At 40.2% G+C, this 12,775-nt stretch overlaps 1 protein-coding gene across 2 annotated transcripts in view; it reads right to left on the bottom strand.

Annotated features, from left to right (window-relative positions):
* Positions 1 to 5,827: 5,827 nt before the first annotated feature.
* The window catches only part of SPHKAP (SPHK1 interactor, AKAP domain containing), a 190,155-nt gene continuing 183,207 nt past the window's right edge, over positions 5,828 to 12,775 (bottom strand). For both annotated transcript variants that reach the window (XM_010597634.3, XM_010597635.3), the window contains one exon: positions 5,828 to 7,883. In XM_010597634.3, coding sequence (XP_010595936.2) covers positions 7,740 to 7,883 — 144 coding nt within the window. In that variant the 3' untranslated portion in view covers positions 5,828 to 7,739. The remainder of the gene's footprint in view (positions 7,884 to 12,775) is intronic.

Here is a 12,775-nt window from a genome sequence, read left to right as displayed (position 1 = left end):
TAATGGTTGAACATCATTAAATGTGAGTCAAAGTCTTATTTCTCCAAGGCATTGGGATAAGACATTGTATGAGGGAATATGGAAGAATCCACAAATGAGCAAGATGTGTTCCACCCCCAAGGAGCCTGTGATGGTTTAAGTTGTGTGTCAACTTGGCTGGCCATGATTCTAAGTGGTTTGGCAGTTATGATACAGTTTCGCAGCTATGTAATGATGTACTCGCCTCCATAATGAGATCTGATAGAATGTAATCACCTCCAGGACGAGATCTGCTTTGTTGTTGTTGTTGTTAGGTGCTATCGAGTTGATTCCAACTCATGATGACCCTATGTACAATGGAACAAAACACTACCCAGTCCTGTGCCATCCTTACAATCGTTTTTATGCTTAAGCCCATTGCTGCAGCCACTGTGTCAGTACATCTCATTGAGGGTCTTTCCTCTTTTTTGCTGATCCTCTACCAAGCATGATGTCCTTCTCCAGGGACTGATCCCTGCTGATAACATGTCCAAAGTATGTGAGACATAGATAGCCTCGCCATCCTTGCTTCTAAGGAGCATTCTGGTTGTATTTCTTCAAAGACAGATTTGTTCATTCTTTTAGCAGTTCATGGTACATTCAATATTTTTCACCAACACCACAATTCAAAGGCATCAAGTCTTTGGTCTTCCTTATTCATCATCCAGCTTTCAAATGCAAATGAGGAGATTGAAAACACCATGGTTTGGGTCAGGTGCACCTTAGTCTTCAAAGTGACATCTTTGTTTTTTAACACTTTAAAGAGATCCTTTGCAGCAGATTTACCCAATGCAAAGCATCTTTTGATTTCTTGACTGCTGCTTCCATGAGTGTTGATTGTGGGTCCAAGTAAAGTGAAATCCTTGACAACTTCAGTCTTTTCCCCATTAATCATGATGATGCTTATTGGTCCATATGTGAAGATTTTTATTTTCTTTATGCTGAGGTATAATCCATACTGAAGGCTGTGGTTTTTGATCTTCATCAGTAAGTGCTTCAAGTCCTCGTCACTTTCAGCAAGCAAGGTTGGGTCACCTGCATATCTCAGGCTGTTAATGAGTCTTCCTCCAATCCTGATGTCTCATTCTTCATATAGTCCAGTTTATCAGATTATTTGCTTAGCATACAGATTGAATAAGTATAGGGAAAGTGTATGACCCTCACAAATACCTTTCCTGACTTGAAACTATGCAGTATCCCCTTGTTCTGCTTCTTGGTCTATGCAAAGTTTCCTCATGAGCACAATTAAGTGTTCTGGAATTCCCATTCTTCACGTTATGATTCACACAGTCAAATACCTTTGCACAGTCAATAAAACACAGGTAAACATCTTTCTGGTATTCTCTGCTTTCAGCCAGGATCCACCTGACATCAGCAATGATATCCCTGGTTCCATGTCCTCTTCTGAACCTGGCATGAATTTCTGACAGTTCCCTGTTGATATACTGCTGCATCTGCTTTTGAATGATCTTCAGCAAAATTTAGCTTGTGTGTGATATTAATAATATTGTTTGATAATTTCCACATTGGGTTGGATCACCTTTCTTGGGAGTAGGCGTAAATATGGATCTCTTCCAGTCCATTGGCCAGGTAGCTCTCTTCCAATTTTCTTGGCATAAATGAGTGAGCACTTCCAGCGCTGCATTCATTTGTTGAAACATCTCAATTGATACTCTGTCAATTTCCAGAGCCTTGTTTGTCACCAATGCCATCAGCGCAGCTTGACCTTCTTCCTTTGGTACATTTGGGTCCTGATTATATGCAACCTCCTGAAATGGTTGAACATTGACAAATTCTTTTTGGTATAGTGACTCTGTGTATTCCTTCCGTCTTCTCTTGATGCTTCATTCGTTGTTTAATATTTTCCCCACAGATTCTTCAATATTGCAACTCCAGGCTTGAATTTTTCTTCAGTTCTTTCAGCTTGAGAAATGCCAAGCGTGTTGTTCCCTATTGGTTTTCTATCTCCAGGTCTTTGCACATGTCATTATAATGCTTTACTTTGTCTTCTCCAGCTGCCCTTTGAAATCTTCTGTTCAGCCATTTGACTTCATCATTTCTTCCTTTCATTTTAATTAGTCAGTGTTCAAGAGCAAGTTTCAGAGTCTCTTCTGACATCCATTTTGGTCTTTTCTTTCTTACCTGTCTTTAATGACCTCTTGCTTTTTTCATGTATGGTGTCCTTGATGTCATACCACAGCTCGTCTGGTCTTCGATCATTAGTGTTCAACACATCAAATCTATTCTTGAGATGGTCTCTAAATTCAGGTGGGATTATACTCAAGGTCATACTTTGGCTTTCATGGACTTGTTCTAATTTTCTTCAGTTTAAGCTTGAAACTTGCATATGAGCAATTGATGGTCTGAGATCTGCTATAAGCAATCAGTTGAAAAGGAATTCCTTGAGGGTATGACCTACATCCAATATATGTGGACTTTCTGGCAACAGCTCATGGGCTTTTGCTCCCTCTGGATCCTGCATCTGACCTCCAGTTCTTAGAACAGAAGCTAGCAGCTTACCTGCTGGTCTTGGGATTTGTCTGCCCCCTGCAGCTACGTGAGTCGGCAGAAGTCTCAAGCCTGACAAACAGACTTGGGACTCTCTAGCCTCTACAACTGAGTGAGCCACTTCCTTGATATAAATCTCTTTCTTTCTCTCTTTGTGCTATATATGCTTCGTTGGTTTTGCTTTTCTAGAGTACCCAGCCTAAGACAGAGTTTCAAACAGTTTAAAGAAGATCCATGTATAAACTTGCCGTGTTAGAAGACAGATGGTGATAGGTGTTATATGAGGAGAACGAATCCTGGAGCTGTGGCAATCCCTTTACTGTGTGAACAAAGTAATCCTTAAAGGAATTTTTCCAGTAGTAAGAAAAAAACACAGTGGGTCATCCATGTATTTTCCTGTTATTTCTCTAACTTGCAGATCTGGTCTTGTTACTCCCTTGATTAAAAGGACTCTTGCCTAAAGACAGCAAGTGAAGTCTTTTATAATGTGGCTTCAATTTCCCTTCCCAGCCTCACATCTAGTGCCTTCTTCAGCTCACATCACACCCCATATTCCAATTTCTTCAAACTCCTAGCTGTGTCTCAGATGATGCACACTTGCATTTTTGCTCATCATATCTTTTTTCTAGCCTTTTAAAGTCCCCACTAAATTCATCCCAATGCTTAATTAATGCCATAATACCTGTCATGGATTAAATTGTGTCCTCTAAAAGTATCTGTCAACTTGGCTTGGCCACGATAGCCAATATGGGATGATTGTCCAACATTTTGTCATCTGATGTGATTTTCCTATGTGTTATGGATCTTACCTCTATGATGTTAATGAGGCAGGATTAGAGGCAGTTATATTAATGAGGAAGGACTCAATTTACCAGATTATATTGTGTCTTAATCCACTTTTGAGAAATAAAAGACGTGAGCACAGAGACATAGGGACCTTATACAATCAAAAAAGCAGCACCAGGAGCACAGCTCATGCTTTGGACCCAGGTTCCTGCACCTGAGAAGCTCTCAGACCACGGGAAGATTGATGACAAGGACCAGAGCAATCGAAAGTCCTCCCCCGGAGCTGGCATGCTGAATTCAAACTTCTAGTCTACTAGACTGTGAGAGGATTAAATATCTGTTTGTTAAAGCCATTCACTTGTGGTATTTCTGTTGTAGCAGCACTAGATAACTAATACTCATAATGCTGAGCTTAAATGTTTCCTCCTTGGAAGTGGTCCCAGATGTCACCAGTGAAAATTAAATACGCCCTTCTTGGTGCTCCCTCCTTTGGCAGTTCATGCAGTTGAATTATGCCAATTGTTATATTGTTTTGTTAGGTTTTGATATGTCTTTTTTCCTGCTGTCTGTGAGTTCCTGGGTGCCAGGACCAGTGTGATTCAAATCTTTATTCCAATTGTCTATAATAGTGCTCAGCACACAGTAGTCACTAAAATCATGTTGGTTAAATGGAAGAACATACACCTATACTATGGAAGAAAGACATTGAGTTCCAGGAAGATGTTACAGATGATGGCTTCATTAGGACCATTCATTGCATTTTCGATACCTTGTGGCTCACTGGAGAATTCTTCTTTACGTAAGCATATTAATGCCTTCTTATTAGTAAATAAAATAAAACCAGAAACAAAACCAGTTTCCATCTAGTAGATTCTGACTCATGGAGACCTCATATGTGTCAGAGCAGGACTGTGTTCTGTAGGGTTTTCAACGGCTGGGATCTTTTGGAAGTAGGTGCCAAGCTCTTCTTACGAATAAAGCTCCCATTATTCTCAATGCCTTGTTTGAATTACTTCTGATAATGCATTTCCTGAATTAAAAGAGCCTTGATTGTTACCTCTAATGCTGATGAGTTTACCTCTACTTTACCTGCATCTACTTCAATTTATTCCTAGGCCTGTAGACTCCTTGTCTTGTGCCTCTTCTCCTCCTCCTCCCACTTACTGCAAAGGCCACACCCCATGGGCCTTGGGTGGGTGGGACTATCCGGCCTTTAATTTCCTTCTGGGATTTCCTAGACTAGAAGCTGCAGGTTCCTTTTCCTTTACCCTACAGAGCCTCTGACGTTGCCCCTTCAAAGCACTATTGACACTGGTGGTCACAAATCAGGGTGATTTCACCCCCCTGGGGATATTTGATTATGTTGGAAGACATTTTTATTCTATTGCACTTTAGATGAAGGTTTACAGAACACACTAGTTTCTCTTTAAACAGTTAATACACATATTGTTTTATGACATTGGTTAACAACCGCACAACATGTCCACACTCTTGGGTTCCCTATTACCAGCTTTCCTGTCCCCTCCTGCCTTCTAGTCCTTGCCCCAGGGCTGATGTGCCCCTTCAGTCTCATTTTGTTTTATGGGCCTGTCCCATCTTTGGCTGGAGGGTGAACCTCAGGAGTGACTTCATTACTGAGAGGATAGGGTGTTCAGGGGCCATACTCTCAGGGTTTCTCCAGTCTCTGTCAGGCCAGCAAGTCTGGTCTTTTTGAGTTAGAATTTTGTTCTACATTTTTCTCGAGCTCTATCCGGGACCTTCTATTATGATCCCTGTCAGAGAAGTCAGTGGTGGTAGCTAGGCACCATCTAGTTGTACTGGACTCAGTCTAGTGGAGGCCGTGGTAGCTGTGGTCCATTAGTCCTTTGGTCTAATCTTTCCCTTGTATCTTTAGTTTTCTTCATTCTTCCTTGCTCCCAAAGCAGTGAGACCAGTGGAGTATCTTAGCTGGTCATTCACAGGCTTTTAAGACCCCAGACGCTACTTACCACAGTAGAATGTAGAACATTTTCTTTATAAACTGTTATGCCAACTGAGCTAGATGTTCCCTGAGACCATGGTCCCCACAGCCCTCAGCCTAGCAATTTGGTCCCTCAGGGAGTTTGGATGTATCTATGGAGCTTCCATGACCTTGTCTTGTACAAGTTGTGCTGGCTTCCCCAGTATTGTGTACTAGGGAAGACATTTTTATCACAACTGGGAGAAGGCAGTTACCGGCATCTAATAGGTAGAGGCCAGGGATGATGCTAAACATTCTACAATGCATAGGACATTGCAACAAAGAATTATCTGACCCCAAATGTCAATAGTGCTGAGGCAGGGAAACTCTGATTTCCATAAATATTACTGATATTAACAAATTTAGTAAGTGAATATTTACTTATTCAAAACTGGTAATGCAGGACAGCAAAGCTTGTCTAAGGGATATATCCACCTCACTCAATCACAGTGCAACTATTTTTTCCAAGAGGTGCTTATAGCTTTTGGAGAAAAAAATAACCAACATTTTGGCAACAGAAATTTATTGATTAGTTAGTTCACAACATTTGATACAACATATATGATTTCATCACAGGTTACAATCCAGTATTATAATTTGTGCTTTGTAGGATAAGTAAACATATATTCGAGCACAGCAGAAGTCTACACACAATTATCTGGGATTCTTTAAATAAAACAAACATTCTTTTCATTGAGTAGCACAAAGAACTTTCAGTCTGAGATGATGGGTGTACTTTAAAAGTTGACACTTGGTTAATGTGTCACATTAAATATACAGCCTAAATTTGGACTCTGTGCAATGAATGCTTAACCTGTAGTGGGAAGGATTACCAAGGGAAAAGGCTTGCTCATAAGGAACCTTTCTTGACATTTCAAGATATGGATATAGATCAGGTCAGGCTAGCATTGATGGCATGGGGCCTTTTTCACATTTAAAATTACTTTGCTATCTTTGTAAAAGTATAGTATTTCAGGAAATATTTAATGAACATCTACTCTGAGCATGAAAATAAAAGCCAGTGTAGCTCATTCAGTTAAAAGAACAGAAGACTTTGGAAGATGTTAATCAAACCAAAAACCAAACTCGTTGCCGTCCAGTCGATTCGGACTCATGGCAATGCTATAGGACAGAGTAGAACTGCCCCATAGGGTTTCCAAGGAGCAGCTGGTGGATTCCAACTGCCAACCTCTTGGTTAGCAGCCAAACACTTAACCACTGAGCCCACTAGGTTACCTTGGGAAGTGTTAGATACATTTATTTTCAAAATGGTACATCTCTGTTATTAAATACTGAAAACATGATAAGGATTTCTTTTTCCCAAATTCAATGCCAATCTCTCTGAGTCAGGAAAGGAGATCATTTAGACTATGATCCTAACTGGTCATGTCAACTCCAAGGTTATTGCCCTGCATCACTCATTGTAAATGTCACCATAGCTGCAAGGCTGCCATACGGTGCCAACATGTTCATAATCAAATGAACCACCGTGCTCAAAATCAATACACTACTTAAGATAACAATCTCTTCATATTTTCTGGATCGCTAAGCTAACTTGATATATTATTTAAGATGACAATCTCTTCATAATTTATAATAAAAGTAAAAAGAAAATTTGCATTTCATGTAATTTAATACACAAGCAGGTGTTATCTCAAAGGACTTTTTTTAAGTAAGAAAGCTTTCCCACATGGTAGGAATTCTGTAATCATGTTACCAAAGTAATGTAGTGATGGAAACAAGATAATTTTCAATCTTCCTCTCCTTCAGCTGAACACCAATGGTGTCCTGGGTAGCTAGGAGTTCAGATATTGTTGAGGAGAGGTGACTATTTATCTGCGGGTTGCAATGAATAAATGGAATCACCTCTGGAGAGGACATGGCATACTCTTGCATTTCTGTGAATATCTACTGATACCCGTCTGGATGTGGAAATCTATTACATAAAAGTCCTAGAAATTTCTCATCCATATCTTAATGGTTTGGTAGCCCCTTCATCTGCTCAGACAAGGAAAGTAGAAGTTACAGCATAGTTTACAAAATTATCTTGACCAGTGAATTAGTTTCCAGTTGATGTACATAATTGGAGACATGACATATCATTTTACATTATTAAAAATACATGAGTAGAGCTTTCCTGGACTTTGGACCTAGTTATAAACTTTCTAAGTTGGGGCCCATTGTAGTTTCTTTTTCCAGCCATTCTAATGCAAGTTTTTTTTGAAGTCACCCACAGAATGTATTGATTTGTACAGACCTATGTTTTGTTTTTCCTCAGATTTATTCCATGTGCAGTAAACTTGAGCAGCAGATTTTTTTTTTTTTTTGCTAACAGGATGCAGTGTTTTGAGAAAGTTTAGGGCGTTTTGCAAACCATTGGAATTGAAGCTGGAGTCAAGGAAAGAAATGCTCTACAGGGCAAGCTGCCTTATCCCAGTTCCAAGAGCCAGTCAAAGAGACTTGGGACCCCATCCTTCCTCTCCTCATGCATTTTGCAGTACTGGACAACTGCGTGAAAGATATCCCCCACTTTCCAGGACTTCTGATGAACCAGCCGCACGACATCTAGAAACTAAAATAAAGCATAGAGTTAGGACATGCATCACAGAGGTTTCCTCAAGGGTCATCTCATTGAACCACTCTTCTAAAACCTCAATCCTGTTTCCATGTTCCTGCCCAGGGCTCTCTAATCTATGAATAACTCCATGACGGGGGACTATAATCCAGGACCATCTATTTCCTTTTTAGATACTTCAGATTATTAGATAGTTCTTCTTTCAACTAAACTAGGTGTTGCACCAAGGGTTGAGGCTGCTGACAAAAGACATAATCCATGTGCTCTGACAGTGCATGGGATAATGCTTTACTCTCATAGAGAAGTGAGAGAGCTGGATTAGCTTCACTAGTGGCTACGGGTCTCCCATGGACAGTGAGTCCCCCCTGTGGCTGCTGTAGGGCAGAAGTTCCACATGTACCCCTCTTGTGCTGCAGGAGAAGGAGACCCTGTTCCCTCCACAGATATAGAAGTGGGATTGGTCAAGTGCCATATGGTACCAGTATATCAGCAAGAGACAGAGCAAGTTACTGTGGGCCCAGAACAGGGAGAGAGGCTTCTCTGATGAGGAGGAACTGGGAGAGAGAGAGATCCAATTTCTAGCCTCCTTATCAGAGAATATTCTGGGCCCAAGGCCTCTGCTTAGGCAGCCTGGATGGAGGACAATGGCATACTGGTGATGGTTGTACACCCTGAAGAATGTAATTGATGTCACTGAATTGTACATGTAAAAAATGTTCAGTTGGCAAATGCGTTATATATATTTTCACAGCAACAACAACAAAGAGATTGTCCTTCCACAGGGACAGGAAAAGGAAAGACTGAGGGGACATTCTAGGTCTGTCACCTGGTTATTGGTAACTGGCTTCAACTGGCCACAACTGAGTTCTGGACTGCAAGTGAAGTATGGGTTTGGAGGGTTGGAAAATGGGTGAATCATTACAGAGAGTTCTCTTGATGAAGCTATGTGATGAAGTCCAGTGAAGGCCTCTCAAACTCCCTAGTCAGATAGTTTTAAAGAGAATAAGTACTTTTGCATATGTATTCTTTTTCGATTCTGTCAAAAAACCCTGTGAAGTAGGCACTCACAAATGAAAAACTGAAGACTCGAGAGACGAAAAGCTGACATTAGAATCCACAGTGTTTTAACACACTAGTCCAACACTCTTCAGTTTGGTGCAAGGAGAAGATGGCGTTGAAATGCATTTGGAGTAGCAGGGACAAGGACAGGCTGAGAATCTGGAATTATTTTATGAGGATGAAAGTCCTATTTGTTAGAAAGATGAGGACTCTGATTTAGTTACTATTTCTTCAATGTTTCCTTGTAGGATTTTTTTACTCTACGCTTTCTCTGTACGCTCAGACTTTTGAGATCAGCCAGAACCTGGAATGCTGATTTCTTTCTGGACTTTTTCCTTCTCTCCAGTTTGAATTTGTTAATTCATTTCAATTACTGAGAAACTGTCTTCATAAAGAACTATTACATTAAGTTTCTTCTCCCAGCTGTGACCACGCCAACTATTTGCACAGTTATAGAAATCAGCGCTTTATTGTACTCACTTGCTTTGTGTTGGCTTAATCAGAATAAAGCATTTTCTAGGCTGGAAATGGAAATACTTAACTTTTAACACCTGGAAACATAAACAGTACCTCAAAGCATTTTAAAATGATGTGAAAAGGAGACAGATGGGAGGCAAATGGCAACTACACTCCAAATAGTAAACTCCCATGGGAGAGACATGGTGACTGTCTTTTTATATTTGGTGCCAGCACCTAGTAGATGCTCAATACACAGGTACTGAATGAAGGTATTAATGATCAAATGATAGTCAACTATACATTCAAAGTTGTCAACAGTTTGAAATATATTGATATCCAGTATTGGAAATCCTGGTGGCATAGTGGTTAAGTGCTACGGCTCCTAACCAAAAGGTCGGCAGTTTGAATCCACCAGGTGCCCTTGGAAACTCTGTGGGGCAGCTTTACTCTGTCCTGTAGGGCTGCTATGAGTCAGAATTGACTCGACAGCAGTGGGTTTGGTTTTTGGTTGGTTTATCATTGAGGATGAACCTTAACTACATATTCATTCTTGAATTTTAGGTAAAGTATTTGCATATATATAACTAAAAATTAAACAGGCACATCTTGGAGCTGATTGCTCAGTACTTTTCTGCTGAGAGCATGCACCACAAAAATGGTTGGAAGCTGTGGACAGGAGAAGGCTGAATGGAGCCTACCAGTACCAGCTGCCATCAAGTCACTTCTGGCTCATGGCAACCCAAGGTGTGTCAGAGTGGAGCTGTGCTCCACAGGGTTTTCCAACGGCTGACTTTTCAAAAGCAGATCATGAGGCCTTTCTTCTTAGGCACCTCTGGGTGGAATTGAACCTTCAACCTTTTGGTTAGCAGCCAAGTGCTTTAACCATGTGCACGACCCAGGGACTCCATATGTATGCTACCACGATAAAAAAGAAAACGTTTGTGGGATGGTCATAGGCTAGAACCTGTCTCATTATCTCTAAGTCCAGACTGATCCTCCAACAAAGCAGATTTAAAGAAATGTTCTCACCCCTCTAAATATAGCATGCTTGGAGCCTGTAATGACTTAATCTTAGACATTGAGACCTTGAAACATCTGCAGAGCTTATGACCAGGAAGGACTCATGCTTTCTTTCCTCCATTCATTCCAAAAAAAATTACATAAAAATGGAGCTAAAATTGTGAAGAAGTCAGAAAAGGACATTTCTAGCTCATTACTACTAACAATGGCCTTTTTAAGCCACATCCTATCTAGCAGCTGGCCCTCAGTCTTTCATTGTGCCTGTCCATGTTATCGCCTTGGTATTAATCAGCTTAAGCATGTCAAGGATCTGGGTTTTTCTTTCCACTGCATCGGAAATATAAAAGTCAAAATGTTTAATTTCCTGTCACTTCACAAACCAATTATAATTAGGTTTCCTTGAGCAAATATTTAGTCTTAGGAAGCTAAAAGAACTTACATTCCATGAAGCACTCAGCTGCTAAACAAAAGGCTGGTGGCTTGAACCCACCAGCAACTCTGAGGAAAAAAGACCTGGTGATCTGCTCCCATAAAGATTATAGCCTAGGAAACTCTATGGGGGCAATTTTACTCTGTCATACAGGATCACTATGAGTCAGAATCGACTTGACAGTACACAACAACAACGTATCATTGGTAGACTCATTTGAAGAAACGCATCGCATAGTAGATGGCTTTTATATTCTCAGGTGCATTTCACTAATTAGATTGCTTACAAAATCATATGGTGGGATGTATGGGAATTATTGCAGGCCTTATGATTTTCTGGAAACATTCAATCTAGGTTTCTGAAAGCAGCTACCTTCTTTTATTCCACGGTAGAATTAGATTTCATTAGTACAAGTGAGCTGGTCCCTGTATTGTTCCTGTAATGCTTTATGGCTCGGAGAGCTGTGATTCTCAACCTTAGCTGCACACTGGAATCACCAGGGACCACTGATGCTTGGGTCCCGTCCCCAGAAGAGATTCTAATTTAATTAGAGCATCTGAGTTTGTGAAAGCTCCCCACGTGATTCTAATACGCAATTAAGTTTAGGAACCATGGCTAAATGACTCAAGTCAAAGGCAGTTTCTTATATTTACAAATGAAGAGCCTTGGTAGCTAGTCATTTAATATTTTTCCCTCCTTTTTGATGTGTTTCTTCAAAACTGAGACTTTCAATCATAGTTTTTTTTTTTGAAAAGTTAAGTCAATAGTCCATACCATCAACATTTTCTCTCTTGTTCACCTTCTACCACTTTGCCTGTGGAGTGGAATAAGAAATTAGAGGTGAGGCCACTTCTCTTCTACACTTATCTTCTTAGAAAGGTGGACAGACACCCATATTCTCTCTCTGCACGTTTTATTCTATGCATTGCCTCCAAGAAAAAGTAAGTCCCAGCACGGGTTTAGAGATGAGAAAGGCATCTAATTAATGTGAGTACAGTTATCAGCTCATCTCAGCACTCCAGAGCTCATGGAATATAAAGAGCAGAAAAAGAGTTGGATAGTAGTGATGTTTTAGATCTGGAAAGCAGGACAATTAACAACGTATCTTTTTTTTTTATTTTTAGGCCATCTGCGCTCATGACTTATTTATTATTTATTTATTGCCTTGAATTAAGTAGATCAAATTTAACTAACGTCAAGGTCATTGTGAATTAAATATAGAAAATGTTTTAGATTATTGGGTGTTAACATCATCTGAAATCTTTGCCGTGGCATTTAGCATAATATATGGTCACCTCGGAATCTGTTACTTCTTCAGGATATTTTTAAGGAAGGTGGATCTCAAACTTCAGAGCTTGTCAGAATCACTTCACTTTGGGGAAGTTGTTAAAGAAGCATATTTTGGGCTCTACTCCCAGAAAGTGATCAAGGTCCCAGAAGAAAACCAGGAATCTGAAGTAGGACAACAACTTGAATGAGCTTGGAAGCAGATTCTTCTCAGAGCTTCCAGATAAGAGCCCAGCTAGGCTGACACCTTGATTTCTGCCTTGTGAGACCCTAACCAGAGAACCCAGATGAACCCTCCCCAACTCCTGACCTATAGGACAACGGGTTGTTGTCTTAAGCTGCTAAGTATATAGTAATTTGTTGCACGGCTATAGAAGACCAATATAAGAATATGATTAATTTGAATACTTTAAAAAGTAGCGTGTTTTCAGATCATGGAAAATTGAGTTTGAAGACATTAATAGTTGAGATTTCATTATAGGTAGTGGTAGGTCTTAGAGATATGAAACTAGAAAGGCGGACGCTATTCATTCTGATGTTGGCCAAGAATTTATTTACCAGCTTTATATTCTGGTAAGTATGGAACAATAATGAGAAAACCCACCTAGTGCAAATCTGTTCTGGTAGAGAATAA

Source organism: Loxodonta africana, chromosome 6 (assembly GCF_030014295.1).
Source record: "Loxodonta africana isolate mLoxAfr1 chromosome 6, mLoxAfr1.hap2, whole genome shotgun sequence".
NCBI lineage: Eukaryota > Metazoa > Chordata > Mammalia > Proboscidea > Elephantidae > Loxodonta > Loxodonta africana.
The sequence above is the reverse complement of the archived record's forward strand: the minus strand, read 5'-3'. Positions and strand labels throughout refer to the sequence as shown.